The 17,886-nt window shown below is 36.2% G+C and overlaps 1 protein-coding gene and 1 pseudogene across 1 annotated transcript in view; one reads left to right on the forward strand and one right to left on the reverse strand.

Annotated features, from left to right (window-relative positions):
• DSC3 (desmocollin 3) overlaps positions 1 to 17,886 on the reverse strand; it is a 64,868-nt gene that overhangs the window by 26,565 nt on the left and 20,417 nt on the right. Inside the window, exons 6-11 of the mRNA XM_006835123.1 lie at positions 17,332 to 17,476; positions 13,842 to 14,008; positions 10,156 to 10,290; positions 8,430 to 8,615; positions 4,290 to 4,549; positions 4,053 to 4,195 (exon numbers count right to left, since the gene is read on the reverse strand). Coding sequence (XP_006835186.1) covers positions 4,053 to 4,195; positions 4,290 to 4,549; positions 8,430 to 8,615; positions 10,156 to 10,290; positions 13,842 to 14,008; positions 17,332 to 17,476 — 1,036 coding nt within the window. The remainder of the gene's footprint in view (positions 1 to 4,052; positions 4,196 to 4,289; positions 4,550 to 8,429; positions 8,616 to 10,155; positions 10,291 to 13,841; positions 14,009 to 17,331; positions 17,477 to 17,886) is intronic.
• On the forward strand, positions 8,687 to 9,272 carry LOC102829898 (annotated as a pseudogene).

Genomic DNA, 17,886 nt, shown 5'->3' on the forward strand with positions numbered 1-17,886 from the left:
TTTTATTTAGGGGAGGAGCTTCACACCAAGCTGGGAGGGACTTAGGCAAGGTACAGCTAACATCAGTACTTTTCCAGACATTCAGGTAACTTTACATCGTACTTCGCTGGTTCGAATCCCAGGCCAGCAACTTTGCTTCTCAGGCTCAATTAACATATCTATAGCCCCTGAGGTCAGTTGGGGGAAGGTGAAAGTTAAGGACAAAAGCTTAGGCGGAGTCCTGCTGCTTCGGCTTCCGGAGCCAGCTCTGCAGGAGGACTCGAGGCACCCCAGGTGAATGGGCTGCACCTGGAAAAGGATTAGGGTGGATGGGTTCTTTGTCTATGGAACAAAGAACCGAGAAGTAGCTAAGATATTTTTAGTTAATCCTCTTGGAGAAAGGCTTGACCTTGCAATTTTTACATTCTGGGCTCTTAGGAAAATATCACATTTATCTGTGGATTATCAGAGGCTCCATGTATTAAATTAATACATGTAACAATATTAAGATAAAAAACAATTTGCCATTAACTGCCAGTGGCTTCATTTGTTACACTCGGCCCTATAGGGCCTCGAACCTCTGACTAGTCTTACACGGTCCGCAACATACCTTAGTCATTAAAATGGCATCTTTGATTTTGCAACAGATTTGTCCTCTGCAATATGTCTTGATTTATTTTTTCCCCAAATACATTACTTTTATTTTCCTTATAAGGCAGCCATGCACAGAGAATCTAAGACTATGACAGTCACATAATTTCCGTAATACGCTCAAAGTGTCCATGTATGTCCCTGGAGTTTACAGTCAGAGAATCCCTGAGGTTCTGATATTAAAGCTCTCTCCATAGCCACACGGTTCTTTGATGTTTGGGTTATTGAACACCAACTCACCAGAAAACTTTTCTCTATATTCAGCTGACCTTGTGGTTTGCAGTCTAGTGCCAGTCCTACAGCATCACCACACCAGGAGTTCGTTTTACCCACAGAATCCTTCAGTATTGAAATTTGAAGCTTGAATCATTGTTTTCAGTTCTTTCAGATTGAAATGCCAAGTGTGTTCTTCCTGTTAAACTTTCTAACTCCAGGATTTACATGTTTCATGATAATACTTCACTTGACCTTCCTTAATTAACCACCCTTTGAAATCTTCTGTTCAGCTCTTTAGCCTCATCATTTTTTCCTTTCACTTTAGCCTCTCTCTCCACATTCAAAAGCACATTTCAGAGTCTATTCTGATGTTTATTTTGGTCTCAAGCCACATGGGAGATTTTTTTTTTTTTTTAAATGATGCCTAGGCTCACTTCCAGGAATTTCAATTCAATTAGTCTAATTGTTATTGTTGTTGTTAGGTGCCTGCAAGTCTGTTCCAACTCAAATCGACCATACGCACAACAGAAGGGAACACTGCCTAGTTTGTACCATCCTCCCAGTTGTTGCTACACTTAAGCCACTGATGCTGCCATAGTGCCCATCCATCTTGTTGGGGGTCTTCCACTTTTTCCATGATCCTCCACTTTACCAAGTATGATGTCCTTCTCTAGGAATTGGTCCCTCTTGATAAGACGTCCAAAGTGTGAGAGACAAAGTTTTACCATTGTGGCTTCTAAGGAGCCTTCTGGCTGTACTTATTCCAATACAGATTGTTTTATTCTTCTGGAAATCAATGGTATTTTTAATACTCTTCTCCAACATCATACTTCAAATGCACCAATTCTTCTCTGATCTTCCTTATTTATTGTCCAACTTTCACATGCATATGAAGCAATTGAAAATACCAGTGTTTGTGCCAGGCACACCTTAGTCCTCAAATTGCTATCTTTGCTCTTTAACACTTTAACGAGATCTTTTGCAGCAGATTTGTCCAATGCAGTATGTCTTTTGATCTCTTCATTGCTGCTTCCATGAGTGTTGATTGTGGACTAAGCAAAATGAAGTCTTTGATAACGTCAATCTTTTCATCATTTATCATGTTATTTATAAATTAATACTTTTTTTAAAGCTCCTCAAATTATTAGCAGGGTTGAAAAAATATGTGTTATTTTAAGGAAAAGACGTCAAAAAAAGGAGAGATTCTGAAATAATGATAAGCTGAGCTAGAAAAAGATTCAATCTACAAAGAAATCAAATGAGACCATTTTCTTTAGGTCTTGTCTTATCATTGTCCTTTAGGATCTATAGATCTATAAGTACTTAAGGTCCTGCTGTGCTGAGTCTATAAAGGTAAATCATACATGGCCCCCTGTTTCCTAGCAATTTCACCTTGCTAGATGATTAAAAGAGATAAAATGAGTTTTAAAGTATTTTTTTTTAATTACATATGCTTACTTATTGCAAAAGAATAATTGAGAGTGAGAAGTAGGAAGCACAGATGTAAGTGGTTTCAAAGAAAAGAAAAAATGCATAAATGATGGATTCAGCATGCCAGCAAGGAGCCCTGGTACAGTAGTGGGTTATGAGCTGGGCTACTAAATACAAAGTCAGCAGTTCGAATCTACCAGTCACTTCACAGGAGAGGCTTTCTGTTCCCAAAAAGATATAAAGCCTTGTACACCCTATACAGGGTCAATATGATTTGGAACTGACTCAGTGGCACAGCACCAACACCATCATGCTAGCAGAAGAAATCTTCTAAACACTGACAATTGACTTAACTTTCCTTTCTACATCACCTGCACTGCATTTTAGGCTATTATATTTGCTTTTAGAATGGTGGTGGTGGTAGTGTGCCATCGAGTCGATTCCGACTCATAACAACCATGAATAGGGTTTCCAAGGCTGTAAATCTTTATGGAAGCAGAAAGCCTCATCTTTTTCCTATGGAACAGCTGGTAGTTTTGAACTGCTAACTTTGAGGTTAACAGCCCAACTCATAACCAGTACGCTACCAGAGCTCCTTGGCTTTTAGAATTCTTTATACTTTTTTTAATACTTTTTTTTTTCAGATTTGCATTACTTTTGTTACATTGTAAGATAGACTGTGGAAAAGTCAATAAATTCTAATTTACAGTGGGCTGTTCACATAAGCCAGGGGACTGAAGGAGCATAGCCTTGTTTTTTTTCCCCATTTCTTAAAAATATGCTGATGGGTTAGAGAATACTGAAAGACTCTCTTCACTTTGCTATTCTCTCTTTGATATTAAAATGGGAATTCTGAAAGCACTTTAAATTAAAGATAAGCACTAGATAATTATTTAAATTAAATATTTGCTTCCTTAATCATAAAGTTGGTAACAAACTTGGTCTTATTATTGAAACAGGGTAAGGAATCCAAACATTGCTAATCTTAGACAAGGAAATATAAACTTTTACAACTACACAGAACTACAATATTTAATAAATGTGAAAATGAAAATTGTCTTCAGAAATAAAACCAGCTTTATTAAAAATGGAATCAACTGCTTAAGATATTTTAATAGAATCACACACAGACATGCTTTCAATGAAGAGCTTTAAGAGGTAAACCAAGTTTATAATCTTTCTGCTTAACATTATAGACATTTTCTTGAGCAGATAGTACAAGATACTGAAAAAATTTAAGAAAAGAAACCTTAAATTTCTTATCTCTCTGGTTATCTTACTTTGTTTTGTTTTCTTAAAATTAACATGATAGTTTGTAAAGCTGTAGTGAAATACAATAGACAAACAATGTTTAAAGATAAGTGAAAATAAAATACAAATATAGGATATTATTACTGACCAGCAATTACCTTTTATAAAGTCTAGGAATTAAAAGTATGACTGAGCATTCTTAAAATAAACAATGTGTTATTACTGAGGAAAGAATAATTTGTGTTATTCTTTCCTCGCATTATAAATAATTACTAATAATTACACATCAGTTAGGATCAACACTGGACTGTGAACCACAAGGTCAACAGTTCAAACCTACCAGATGCTCCTTGGAAACCCTATACAGCATCGCTATGAGTCGGAACAAACTCGAAGGCATTTAACAACAAGTAAAAATATCATCTTATTTTATCCTATAGGGCATTTTGAGTCAACTAGAACAATGGCATTTTTCAGTTTATTCTCCAAACCCTTTATAAAATATCAGATTAAAATTTTGTTACCTTGGTCTATTGCCATGACTGTGATATTATATAATTCATTTTTGGGAGTCACTGCCTCCCTGTCCAGGATTTTGGAAGTCATAATTGATCCTGACATTTCATCAACATTGATCCACCCTTTAGGATCATACAATTTTTTATACCTGTTAATAAAAAAAGACAAGAAAATGTGTTTTAGTACCTACTGGTTTCAATTATTATAAATACATGAGTATGTGGTTATAAATTTATTCATACCTTAAACCATTGCTACTTTTAGTTTCTGGGTCATACGCCTTATACCCATTAATCTTCACCCCGACTTCTGAGTTTTCTTTAATCCGTACATACTGGGCTGGAGGGTGGCATTCAGGCCCTTCATCCTGATCCTTTACTTGAACTGTAACCATAGCTCTGCTCATGGTTACTGATTTGGTTGCAGCATCTCTAGTAAGTGGAACTTCATTGCATACTCCAATTTCCAGGATCACTTGGTGGTTTTCTTCATAATTCAGTGGCTTTAAAATAGTGCATACATATATATATATTAGTATCCAGGGGAAATATGTCTGGAATTTCAAATAACAATTGAGCTTTTGTCAATCAGAAAATGCTGGATAAGTTCTACGTTCTCAATTTTTAAAATGATAACTCCAAAACGGATTGCTATTCAGTTGATTTCTACTTATGAAGACCTTGTAGGATAGAGCTGAACAACCCTAGAGGGTTTTCAAGGTGGCAATATTTATGGAAGCAGACTGCCACATTGTTCTTCAGTGGAGCAGCTGATGGGTTCAAACTGCAACTCTTTTGGTTAGCTTTTGAGCGCTTATCCACTGTGCCACTGGGTCTCCTTTCAATGTGCCAATTTTATCCTTTGCTACTGAAAAAGGTGAGTTGGTATTAAGCCTTTAGGAAAGGTGGCTCAACAGTCCCTCAGGTGGTTTTATAGGGGCATGGAAGTACAATTCCTGCTATATTGTTCTAGTTCATCCTTGCTAAGGAAAACCTTAAACTATCAGATAAGAAAAAGTTTACAACAGCAATTTAATTCTTAATATCACTTAAATTTTGTCTCCAATGTAAAACAAAAGCATTAAAATGAAATGATAACAACAATGATCAAGAAATGTCTCCAAACAGGTCTTGAGTAACAGCCTTAAATAAGAGGGACCTGAGAAAAGAATCAAACTTCTGACCAAATAAAGAATAAGGAGGATTTTGACCAAGGAGTTGGCTTGAGTCTCTGGCTTAGGCTATTTCATGCAGCTGGCATGCTCCACATATCCAAGGCCCCAGATGGCTCCTTTGACTTATTTATAATTAAAATAATAAATTACAACATATAGATCAAAGACAAAGCTCATTCAGGGCTGTCAGTTGCAATTCTATTTTTTATCCTCCTTGCCACTTATATAAAGGTCAGATGCAACCAGGAATATGCTCAAGAGAGGTATTGAGAATAATATGAAGTTCTAAATTATAGCATGTAAGGTGTAGTTACCTGAATTGTTAATGTTTATCACCTATGGACTTGGTAATAGAAATGATGTTGGAGATTGCATGATAGAACTTTGAAAGATCAATGACTTATTCATTGAAAATACCTTTATTAGACAATATAAAAGATGATCGTGCACATGAACCTCACCAGATGGAATACACAGAAATCAAACATACTACATCTGGTCCTGCTGTGGCACTGTAGGATAAGTACTGGACTGCAAGGTTGGTATGAACCACAAGGCTGGCAAGTCACACTCACCAGCCAGCCATTCCTCGGAAACCCTATATAAGGTCGCTATCACTCGGACCTACTCAATAGCACTTAAAAACAACAATAACACCTGTGAGAAGAGACAGTGGAAAAGCTAAATATCATCATCCAAACAAGACCAGGGATCGACTGTGGAACACATCATCAATTGCTCATATGCAAATTCTGGGTTAAGCTGAAGAAAATTTAAACAAATCCATGAAAGTCAAAATATGACCTAGATTATAGCCCACCTGAATTTAGAGAAAATCTCAAGAACAGTTTTGATGTGTTAGTCACTAGTGATCAAAGACCATATGACATCAGGAATATCATACAGGAAGAAAGCGAAAGGTTATTAAGAAGACAAGAAAGAAGGGAAAAACCAAAATGGATGTCAGAAGAGAATCTGAAACTTGCTCTCAAGTATAGAGATGCTAAAGCAAATGGAAGAAATGAGGAGGTAAAAGAATTGAACAGAAAATTTCAAAAGGCAGCTGGAGAAGACCAAGTTAAATGTTATAATGAAATATGCAAAGACCTGGAGTTAGAAAATCAAAAGGGAAAAACATATTCGGCATTCCTCAAGCTGAAAGAACTTTAAAAAATGCAAATCTAGACTTGCAACTCTGAAGGATTCTATGGGAAAAATATTGAAAGATGCAGAAAGCATCAAAAAAGACAGAAGGAACGCACAGCCAACATACCAAAAAGAAATGGTCAATGTTCAACCATTTCAAAAAGGTTGCATGTGATGAAGGGTCAACAGTACTGAAGGAAGAAATCCAAAGATGCGCTGAAGACACTGGCAAAAAGCAAGCCTTTGGGAATTGACAGAATATAAATAGAAAATTTTCAACAAACTGATATAGCACTAGAAGTACTCACTCATCTATGCTAAGAAATTGGAGACAGATACCTGGCCAACTGATTGGAAGAGGTTCATATTTGTGCCCATTCTCAAGAGAGGTGCCCCAACAGAATGTGGAAATCATTGGACAATATCGCTAACATCACATGCAAATGAAATTTTGCTAAAGATAATTTTTAAAATGGCCGTAGTAGTACATTGACAGAGGAACAAGTCAAATTCAGACAAGGATGTGGAACAAAGGATATCATTGTTGATGTCAGAGGGATCTTTGCTAAAAGGAGAAAACACCAGAAAGATGTTTACTTGTGTTTTATTGACTATGCAAAGGCTTTTAACTGTGTGATTCATGTCAAGCTATGAATAATATTGCAAAGAATTGGTATGCAGAACTCTTTGATTTTGAACCTGTATATAGACCAAGAGGTAGTCATTTGAACAGAGCAAGTGGATACTGAATGGTTTAAAATCAGGAAAAGTGTGCACCAGGGTTGTATTCTTTCATCATACTTATTAAATCTATATGCTGGATAAATAATTTGAGAATCTAGATTACATGAAGAAGAGCGTGGCATCAGGATTGGAGGAAGACTCATTAACAACTTGAGATATGCAGATGCTACAACCTTGCTTGCTGAAAGTGAAGAGGACTTAAAACACTTGCTGATGAAGATCAAAGACCCTAGCCTCAATATAAAGAAAGCAAAAATCCTCACACCTGGACCAATAAATAACATCATGATAAATGGAGAAAGGCTGAAGTTGAAATAAACTTAATTTCGCTTGGATCAACAAACATTCATGGAAACAGCAGTCAAGAAAACAAACAATATGTTGCATTAGGTGAATCTGCTGCACAAGACCACTTTAAAGTGTTCAAGAGCAAAAATACCAGTTTGAGGACTAAAGTGCACCTGACCAAACCATGGTATTTTCAATAGCCTCATATGCGTGTGAAAGTTGCACAATGAATAAGGAAGACTGTACAAAAGTTGATGTATTTGAGTTATGATGTTGGAGAAAAATATTAAAAGTACCATGGACTGCCAAAAAAAAACCCAAACAAATGTGTGTTCGAAGAAGTGCAGCCAAAATGTTCCTTGGAAACTAGGATGGCAAGACTACGTCTCTCATAGTTCAGACATATTATCAGGAGGGACCAGTTCTGGAGAAGGACATCATGCTTGGTAAAGTGAGAGCCAGCAAAAAACAGGAAAACCCCTAAGGAGATAGTTTGGCAGCATCAATGGACTTTAGCATAACAACAATTATGAGGATCACACAGGATGAGGCAAGGGTTTCATTCTGTCTTGCATAGGGTCACTATGAATTAGAACCAACTCAATGAAATAATAACACCCTAATAAAACAAGTTTCAAACGAGCAGAAAAAACTTTTTCAAAAGAATTATATGTATTCTCTATAGCATTAAATGTAGAAATAGATCAAAAGACACCTGTAAAAAGGAGTAAATTAAGGCACATTAGAAGTAAAAATCTGAGAATCAGAGCTCTCCAAATACGGAGCAAATGGCCAATGGAGATACACAGATCCTTGTAATTGACAATGTTCAAGCATAGTTATTTAGGTAAGTAGTAACTGGCAATAAATTAAGGAAGAAAGGCAGTTTAGATGGGAACAATTAAATTAAGCGAGTTAAGTGCTCTTCTAATTTACAATGTCTGTGATCTGAAACTATTTAGGTAGTTAAACTATCGTTGATTTAAACTTGTTGATTTGCTAAGTTTTCAATTATTCATTGTTACCATACCTTTACAACATAGAGAACACCTTCATTAGTTTCTTTGTCTGTACTGATTTTGAAATGTCCTTTTTCGTTGCCTTTCAAAATAGTAAAATTGGCTCTCCAATTCTCAGTGTTAATTAAATCCTTATCTTCTATAGGTAATCGTAAGATTTCCACATTGAATGTATTTTCTTCCACTGATGTCTTAAACTGAAACAGAAAAAAATTCATTAAAAACTTACTTTATAGCCGGCGCCCCGATAGCTCACTGCAGCCCATCCTTCTGCGACTGGGCCTCCCGCCACCGCCTCCCCACCGCCCGCAGTGGAAAAGAAGGTTATACTGGCAAAGAGTGATTCTGGGAGGTGGAGATGGGGGCATATTATGTGAAATAGCCAAACCGAAATCAAAGATGGTCACTATGGTAGAGATTGACCAAATGGTGATTGATGAATGTAAGAAACACATGCGAAAAACATGTGGCGAAGTCTTCGACAATCTTAAAGGAGAATGCTATCAGGTTCTAATTGAAGACTGCATTCCAGTACTGAAGAGGTACTCCAAAGAAGGAAGGAAGTTTGATTATGTGATTAATGATTTGACAGCTGTCCCTATATCTATGTTTCCAGAAGACGATTCCACATAGGAGCTTCTTAGACTGATTCTTGACCTTTCAATGAAAGTATTGAAATAGGTTGGGAAATATTTTACACAAGGGAACTGTGCCAATTTGACCGAAGCCTTGTCGCTCTAGAAGAACAGCTTGGGTGCCTGTATTGTCCTGTGGATTTCTCCAAGGGGATCATCTGTGTCTCTTCATACTTGGAATTGTAGGTATTTTACACTGTGTGGAAGACTAAGCCTTGAGGATGAATGTCACTGATCATAGATAGCATCAGAACAAGACGACAATTGATTGTGAATTCCTTAAAGGTTGGTTTATTATTATTATTTTTTTAATTTTTTAAAAAAGCAAATGGGAAATGTATATTTTGATGCGCTAGGGTGTGTGTATTTTCTTTTTTTTTTTGACAGTTTAAGGATGATCCAGCAGCACAGTAGAGGCAGCTTCCTGCACTATACCCCTAGAATGTGATTTTTGTTACTCTGCATTTCTGTGTGGGCTGTTTTTTTCACCCCCTTCCATTTTTATTTTGCTTTTGGTCAACCTTCCATGTGGATGGTGGGAGGAACGAGCATCATTATATTGTTACCAAGGGAAGTTCTGTTCAGAAAATTGACTTAGATTAGTAAGATTTGATGCTTATAAAAGAGAATTCAATAAAATGTATAGCATTGCTCCCATTAAAGTCACAGAAGAGAAAAAAGAAACAAAAAAACGTACTTTATCAAAAGAACTTTTACTCAGAAATTAAAATGTGATTTCCAATTCAAATATAAGTTCTTTTATATATTTTGCATAGAATATTCTAAAACTCTGAATCACAATACTATTACTTCATAAGCATTTTTTAAAAAAATAAAAGAACTTAATTATACATGAAGACTAATGTCTGTGACCTTTATTGAGAAGGAGAGAAGAATCTGAAATGAATAGAAGAGATTTATATGTCAGCTATGTCAACTTTAGGGATTTTATTCATTAAATAAAACTATAAGGGGTCCCTTTTTTGATAAACTTTTTGAACCCCCTTCACAGTTCCCAGTGTGATAAAATGTTAATTACATTAGATTAAATAACAAATGACAATAAACAGAGCAGCACTAGAGTTTTAGAATCTGTACTCACAGCATTTTGTCTGAAAATAGGTACATTGTCATTTGAATCTTTTACTGTTATCAGACAAGTTGATGTAGTCATCAATCCAAAAAACTGACCATCCATATCTTGTACTTTCATTACCAATGTGTACTTGTCTACTTTCTGAAAGCAAAGAAAAAAATGAATTAGTCATCAGAACTTTTGTTTACATTTATAAAGGAATCCTTGATTGTACACACATCAAGTGTGTATCTATACCTTGATCTGATCCAATTTCTACATTTTGGTACTCGAAGGAAATAACAAAGATGAAGCTGAAAAGGTATGTAGAGGCTACATTACAAAAATCCATATTAAGACTATAAGCTTAATGCTTAAAGACACCCACAATAGTGAAATGTTTTATGGGAGTCAAGAGGGAGAACAAAAGTTGAACTTTTGAGTTTTCGAAATAATATTAGAGAAAGATTAAGCTAAATTTATAATGACCCGAGCTGGAAACCACATAAGGGGTTTCAAACTCCAGACCAACAGGTTTCTCTTTTTTTGGTAAAAATGTAAGACATGTGGTCCTTATATAAGACTATAAAAATGAAAGCAGAGCAAAGGACTAGTGAAGTTACTTGGGATTTAGAATGAAACAGGACTTTATAATTTCATACACAAGTTAAGAGGATAACAGGGGGTTAAGAATTATGTTCCGGAGTCCTAATTAAATAGATAGACAGACAGAAGTATCACTCAATACGGGTAATGCAGATGGAGAGACAGGTTCTCAGAGGAGAGGAAAAAATTAGTATTTCTTTGCAAATATTGAATTGTATGTGCCTATAGCATAGTGGTTACAAGTCGGGCTGCTAACCTCAGGGTCAGAAGTTCAAAACTACAAGCTGTTCCACAGGAAAACGATGAAGCTTTCTGCTCCTGTAAAGATTTACAGCCTTGGAAACCCTGTACAGGGTTGCTATGAGTTGAAAGTGACTACACAGCACATAACAACAACGTGGGAAATCTAGGTACATAGTCCTGGTATGATGCTGCAAGATAAGCACTCTACTGCAAGGTTGGTTTGAACCACAAGGTCAGTGGTTCAAATGCACCAGACACTCCTTGGAAACCCTACACAGGGTCACTATGAGTTAGAACCAACTCCATCGCACTTAACAACAACAACATGGGAAATCTAAACAGAGAAGTACAGAAGGCATCTGTATATATCGACCCATAGAAAAGAGAGAGATATCTGTAAATACTGATGTTGTTGTTGTTGTTAAATACCGCGGAGTCAGTTCCAACTCATAGTGACCCTGCACAGGGTTCCCGAGGCTGTTAATTCTTTACAGGAGCAGAAAGCCTCATCTTTCTCTCGCGGAACAACCGGTAGTTTCAAACTGCCAACCTTGAGGTTAGCAGCCCAATTCATAACCATTACGCTACCAGAGATCCTTTTATAAATACTGATAGAGGAGTTATAAATATGTAGATAGTGAGTAAAATTAGATCAAGAATCAGATTACACGGAGAAGGTCACAGGATGAGGAGAACTGAGGATAGAATTCTAAGGAACAACAGGATTTCAGAAACTGGGGAAATAAGATTAAGCAAAAGACACTACAGATCAGAGGTAGAACAGAAATCCAAGGGGGAAAACAAAACTGGTAAATTCCAAAAACAGATAGAAACTTAAAGATAGCTATTGGATTTGACAATTAGAAAATCACTAATGACTTCTGCAAGTAGAGTTTAGATAATACATTAATGATGAAATGAAGTCATCAGCCTTTCTTTTGTATCTTTTTGTATTAACTGCCACTTTCATTTGTCTGTTCTTCATTTTGTTTCCCTATATCTCAGCCCTCAGTTTTCATTTTATTTGATCACTTCCACATTCAAAATCAGCCCTCTGCCCTAAAATTCCAACATAGCTTTCCAGAACTCTGACACTCTGTGTCTTAACTTCCCCTCAATTCAGTTTTCTTCCCTTTTTCATTTCTTTACCTCCCATGTTGTTTCCCATAACAACCCCTTCCTTGGTAATTCCCCACAAAATTCCATTACATAGTCTTTTCTCAATGCAGGCGACCCTGGTTTGACTACAAATCTGAATTTTACAAGTCATTCAACCTTACATTATTTACTTTTTGTAAGTTTCTCTCTCTAAGGAGCTCTGGTAGTGCAGTGGTTACAAATCAGGCTGCAAACCTCAGCGTTAGCAGTTCGAAACTACAAGTGGTTCCGTGGGAGAAAGATGAGGTTTTTCTGCTCCCATAAAGAATTACAGCCTCGGAAACCCTGTACAGGGTTGCTATGAGTCGGAACCGACTCCACGGCACATAACAAGTTTATTTCTCAGTGTAAACAGTGAGGGAAAAAGCCTTGCTTCCACTTAAATATCATACCATCTTGGCATCCTCCACAGATGTATAAAAAAAGAAAAAGAAAAAAGCAACAACTCATATTGTTTCATTTGAACTTAGTCACTTATTTTACCACCATGTACTTTATCACATGGAACACTCCCTCCCAAAAAAAGAATGTTAACTAAAACCTCTCTATTTCTTTTTGGTTCCTTGTTTATATTTCCCACTATCCTTCTTGTTGTCTATGGAATCAAATCCCACTGATTTTTCTTTATAGTATCTCCCCCAGATATATTAACTCTTGCATTTCTATTATTCTGGATGTGGTGGGGACCACTTAAGTGTTAGCAACAATTAAGCTAGTTTCTGTATATGAAGCTGATTGAGTTATCTCAGTTAATAATACATGAACCTGAGTTAAGTATAGACTAACAAAATGCACAAGACAACCCAAACAAAAGACTCAGAGCAGTAACTTGACCTTCAGCAACTTTTACATTTTTTGCTATCATATTAATCCTCTATAGGTTGGATATAAGCCTGTATAGTCAAACAAGGAAATTACAAATACCAAATACAATTATACATAAAGTATTTGAACATAAAGAGCTATACACAGAATTGTATACTACTATCACACAAATATGGCTATAGGTTTTTTAATAATTCATAAAGTTTAACTTTCCTAAAAAATAATTACTTCCGTAAAATAACGTACATCTATAAAGACATCCGTGGGAGAAAGATGAGGCTTTCTGCTCCAGTAAAGATTTACAGCTGCAGAAACCCTGTACAGGGTCGCTATGAGCTGCAAACGACTCCATGGCACATAACAACAACAACAAATAAAGACTATATGGAGTCCTGGTGTGATACTGTGGGTTAATGCGTCAGACTGAACTGCAAGGTTGGTGGTTCAAGTTCACCAGCTGCTCCTTGGAAACCTTACACAGGGTCGCTATTGGTAGGAATCGACAACAACATAAAGACTATATAGGAATAAGAGACTGACCTTTTCTTGCTCCACATGAGGCATGAAGCCATTACTGAACTGAAACCAACTAGCCACAGATAAAAAATACTATTCCGTAATAATACTTTTCATATAAACAATCCATTTGCTTTTCTACTTTCACTAAACACCAACTGATCTGTATTGTATTCATTGAAAGTTCTCCTTATATAAATTAATAGAAAGTGATATTCTATAAAAATGGGTAAAGTGATAGGAATTCTCAATTGTCATGTGCCTAAAATAAAATTAGAAACTCGGAATCCATGAGATGGCAAATTGCAGAGAATTGGGAGGAGGCTTGTTTTGACCCTTAATAAGTGATGTTCTACAAAAACTACCTCTCTGTCCAGAGTGTGAGAGGCTAAGGTGATGACACCACTTTTGGGATGCACAGAAAAGAGCCCAGGTGATCTTGGTATCTGTTCCAAAATGCTGTATTTCAGAAGTGTATGCATCGTGTCAGGCTCATCTCTGTCCGTGGCACAAACCTCTCCCACTGTCGAACCTGTGGATGAGGAAGAGTCTTCAGTTTTCAGAATTTCAAAATATATTTAGAAGTTTTCACTATAATTACAGGTTTCAATTTTTAGAATAATGGTAGTAATCAATTTAAAATGTTTCTCCTCCAAAAGATATTATATGTTTAGATAATGCGGACAAGGATGACTTTGAATTCATACAATAAAATACTTGGAAGCTAGGAATCAAGATACACTTAGATTTTTCTCATAGTTTGAAGTATCTGTCCATAAATTACTAAAAAGTTATTTGAATGGCAACCAAGAATAATTTCAACACATTTTTCCAGAGATTGTAATAACATACAGACCTGGGGGGGTGGGGGAGGGGGAGGAGGAAGCAAAGCAGGTCTCTTTGTTTTAAAAAGTGGGCTTTTAGTAGCTAAATCACTGGTGTATTCAGGCAATCAAAGTGATCTTTAGTATCTCCAGTCTCCTTTCTATGATCTTTTTGCTTTCTCCTGACATGTATCATTCCCTTTCATGATGTTAATATCCTCACCTCACTGTCCCACCCCCACCAAATCCTTAGGAATGATATCTCTTACTAATCATTTGCTATTGATAGTGAATTTAAGTCAACAGTTTCATCAGTTAGAGCTACCAATATTTCTGTTAGCATAGTGGTTATTCATCAGGCTGTGAACCTCAAGGTCAGCAGTTCGAAACTACCAGCTGTTCCATGGGAGAGAGATGAGGCTTTCTGCTCCTGTAAAGATTTAAAGCCTTGGAAACCTTGTACAGGGTGGCTATGAGTCAGAACCGACTCCACAGCACACAACAACAACAGTAAACTGTAAAAGCACAACCCTGGTAAAGGATTTTAGTTACTAAAGGGTCCATACAAGGGTGTTGACACATTATGGAAATTGAACCCAGTGTCACATAACCATCTGAGTATGGAAGTTGAATGGAAATCTAAATAGCTGTGTAAACTTTCACATGAAACACAATAAAGTATTTAAAACAGGGGCAAAAAAATTTCACAGTCCTGAGCACGCAGTGGGGTAGTTCTCCTCTGTAATCACTGGGTTGTCATGAGTTGGAATGGAGTCCTTAGTAACTAACAACAGGAAAGGCCAGTGGTCAAGCAGAAGAGTGACCTGGGAATGCTACTTAGGTAGATGAAATGAAACTCCCCACCCTCATCCAAGGAGTTCTGGTGTGATAATGCAGGATAAGCACTGGACTGCTAGCCACAAAGTCAGCCACTCAAACCCAGACAGGGTTACTATGAGTGGGAACCTATGGCAGTTAACAACAACAGCATCAACAACCAGAGGGACAAAACACACACACACACGCACACACACACTTCTTAATAGAAGTATCATATTTAAAGAAAATAAATCAAGAGCAAAATTCTTAATGCAAGGAAATACTAGTTTTAAAAAGTTTGTCACCATAATAAACGCTTAAAATTTAAAAAATAGTATCACTATAAAAGATTCAATTGCATATTTATAACCAATGACAAAATATCTACAGCATAACAACATGAAGTAATAACATAAATTTATTAGGAAAAAATGGTATTCACTTATATCTTCACTGAAAAAAAAAACTAGAATCTTTGTGTCTATTTAGTGAAATGAAATGAGATAAATTTGCTCATTGTTGGTGGTAAGTGCTGTTGAGTTGATTCTGACTCATAGTAACCTGTATAGGGTTTTCAAGGAGTGGCTAGTAGGTATGAAATGATGACGTTGTAGTAAGTCATCCTACAGAACCATACCAGGACACCTATAATCTTTGTAAGGCATAACATTTTCCTTCTGCATTTTCACTGATACTCAAGAAGGCATTAACACTTTTAATTCTCTGGATGTAGAATCGCTTTGCTTACCAGAGAAAACAATCTTTCCAAAATATTGATTGAAAATTCCTTCCAATGAGTACTATACTTACATTAATGGAACACATTTTGTCCAAACACTTTGCATATGTGTTAAGGAAGATCAGAGAACACAAGTGACTTCAGAACATTGCAGCCTTATTAGCCTAACCTCACTGATTAACCTGCATCAATCTAGAAATCAAAGGATTTTGCCTGTGATTCTTCTCTATTACAAATGAAAAGAACAGAATCCTCAACAAAGAGTCTGAAACCCATCATTCCTCTTTGAAAAAACAAAAATATAACAAAATTATAAAACTGTGAGGCTAAAAATATTATAGGTCTTCAACTGTAATTAACTCATTTTATAGGTAAGGGGACTCAAAGAGACTTGCCTGAGTTCCCACAGTGAATTAATAACAGACCCAGGATCAAAAAACTAGGTTTCCTAAACCCCAAACAGTTTTATTTGTTTAATTGTATCATGAGAATAATAAAGAAGTTGATACCTATGAAATCAAATACTCAAAGTAAAATATAAAAGGGAAATAGAAGATATAATAATATAGTGAAGATCTAAGTAACTACTAGAAAAGTTAATAGGCAAGTTAGCAAACTCAACCTTTATGATCAAATCCACAGATCTTTCTTCATTTTGCAAGTTTCAAACAACACCATGAATATCACATTTAAGAACCTATTAAGTTGAAACACTTTTGGTTTTCCAATGTGGAAATAAGGGCTTGGGATGAAAGACATGTAAATTAAATTTCTCTAAATGTTATTACCAAAGAGCCCTGGTGAGAACGTAGAGTAGGTACTGGACTGACAACCAAAAGTATGCAGTTCAAACCCACCAGCGTACTTCACAGGAGAGCAATGAAGCTTACTGCTGCTGTAAAGATTTACAGCCTCAGAAACCCTAAACAGAGTCACTAGGAATCGATCTAATGGCAGTGGAGTTAGTTTTTTTTTTTTCTGGAAAGTTAATTCTAAATGATAAGGAGTAGTGAGGTGATAGTTTTAGGAGACGAGATACTATAAACAAAAGCTAAAAATAAAATTGCGTATCTTTGGTGAAAGCCTTTCAAACCTTTTCAAAATAAAATTTAATAAAAAGTCCAAATAATAAAACTAAAATGATTTTAGTTTTATTATTTTTTTTCTACCCTGCATGTCCTCTTTTGGGGGGTGAGAATAATTATAAATCAACATAATGAGAAAATGAAATAAACCAAATATAATGTAAAGTGGGAGTAGCCACCTTATGCTCAAACTTCATTGTTACTATACTGACAAAACCAAATACTCCTGTAATATCTGATAAATTACATGTTGATTTGTTTTGATAACATGTGTTCTGGTTAATAGGTACCCATCTGAAACAAGCAAAACCATGAAAAATTCAATGTCTCAAAAACATACACAAATAGTCAACATAATGCATTTCATCATTCTTAAAAGCAGCCTTACCAAGTCGACTACTTTCTGGAATTTCAAAATTATAAGCGCTTTCTGTGAACAGTGGGTAGTTGTCATTTTCATCCTCAACTCTGATGGGCAGTGGGAGAGGTAAATCTGCGGAATACCCATCCGCAGTTGATGCATGGGCAATCAACTACAAAAGAGGAAAATGCAAATTCAATAGATCAGTGATAATAAGATTCTAGCAAGAGAAAATAAGATGCTTTACCCACTACCTATTTTGGGAATCTTTTTAAAATTAAAAACCATTTTCAAAGATACTTATGATCAATTCTAATGATCATAATGGAGAATTTCTAGGAGCACTCAGAATTCTGTATTAATGTCTACACTGTAAATTAAACCTAGGCCAAAGTACAAAGAAGTCAGGTATGACTCTGCCCAGAGACTAAGGAGCTCAATGTGAATATAGAGTTTTGCATTATAGTTCTGAAGTAGCTCTGGTAGTGTAGTGGTTACGAATCGGGCTGCGAGCCACAAGGTCAGCAGTTTGAAACTACCAGCTGCTCTGCTGGAGAAAGATGAGGCTTTCTGCTCCCGTAA

This window comes from Chrysochloris asiatica, unplaced genomic scaffold (genome assembly GCF_000296735.1).
Source record: "Chrysochloris asiatica unplaced genomic scaffold, ChrAsi1.0 scaffold00015, whole genome shotgun sequence".
Taxonomy (NCBI): domain Eukaryota; kingdom Metazoa; phylum Chordata; class Mammalia; order Afrosoricida; family Chrysochloridae; genus Chrysochloris; species Chrysochloris asiatica.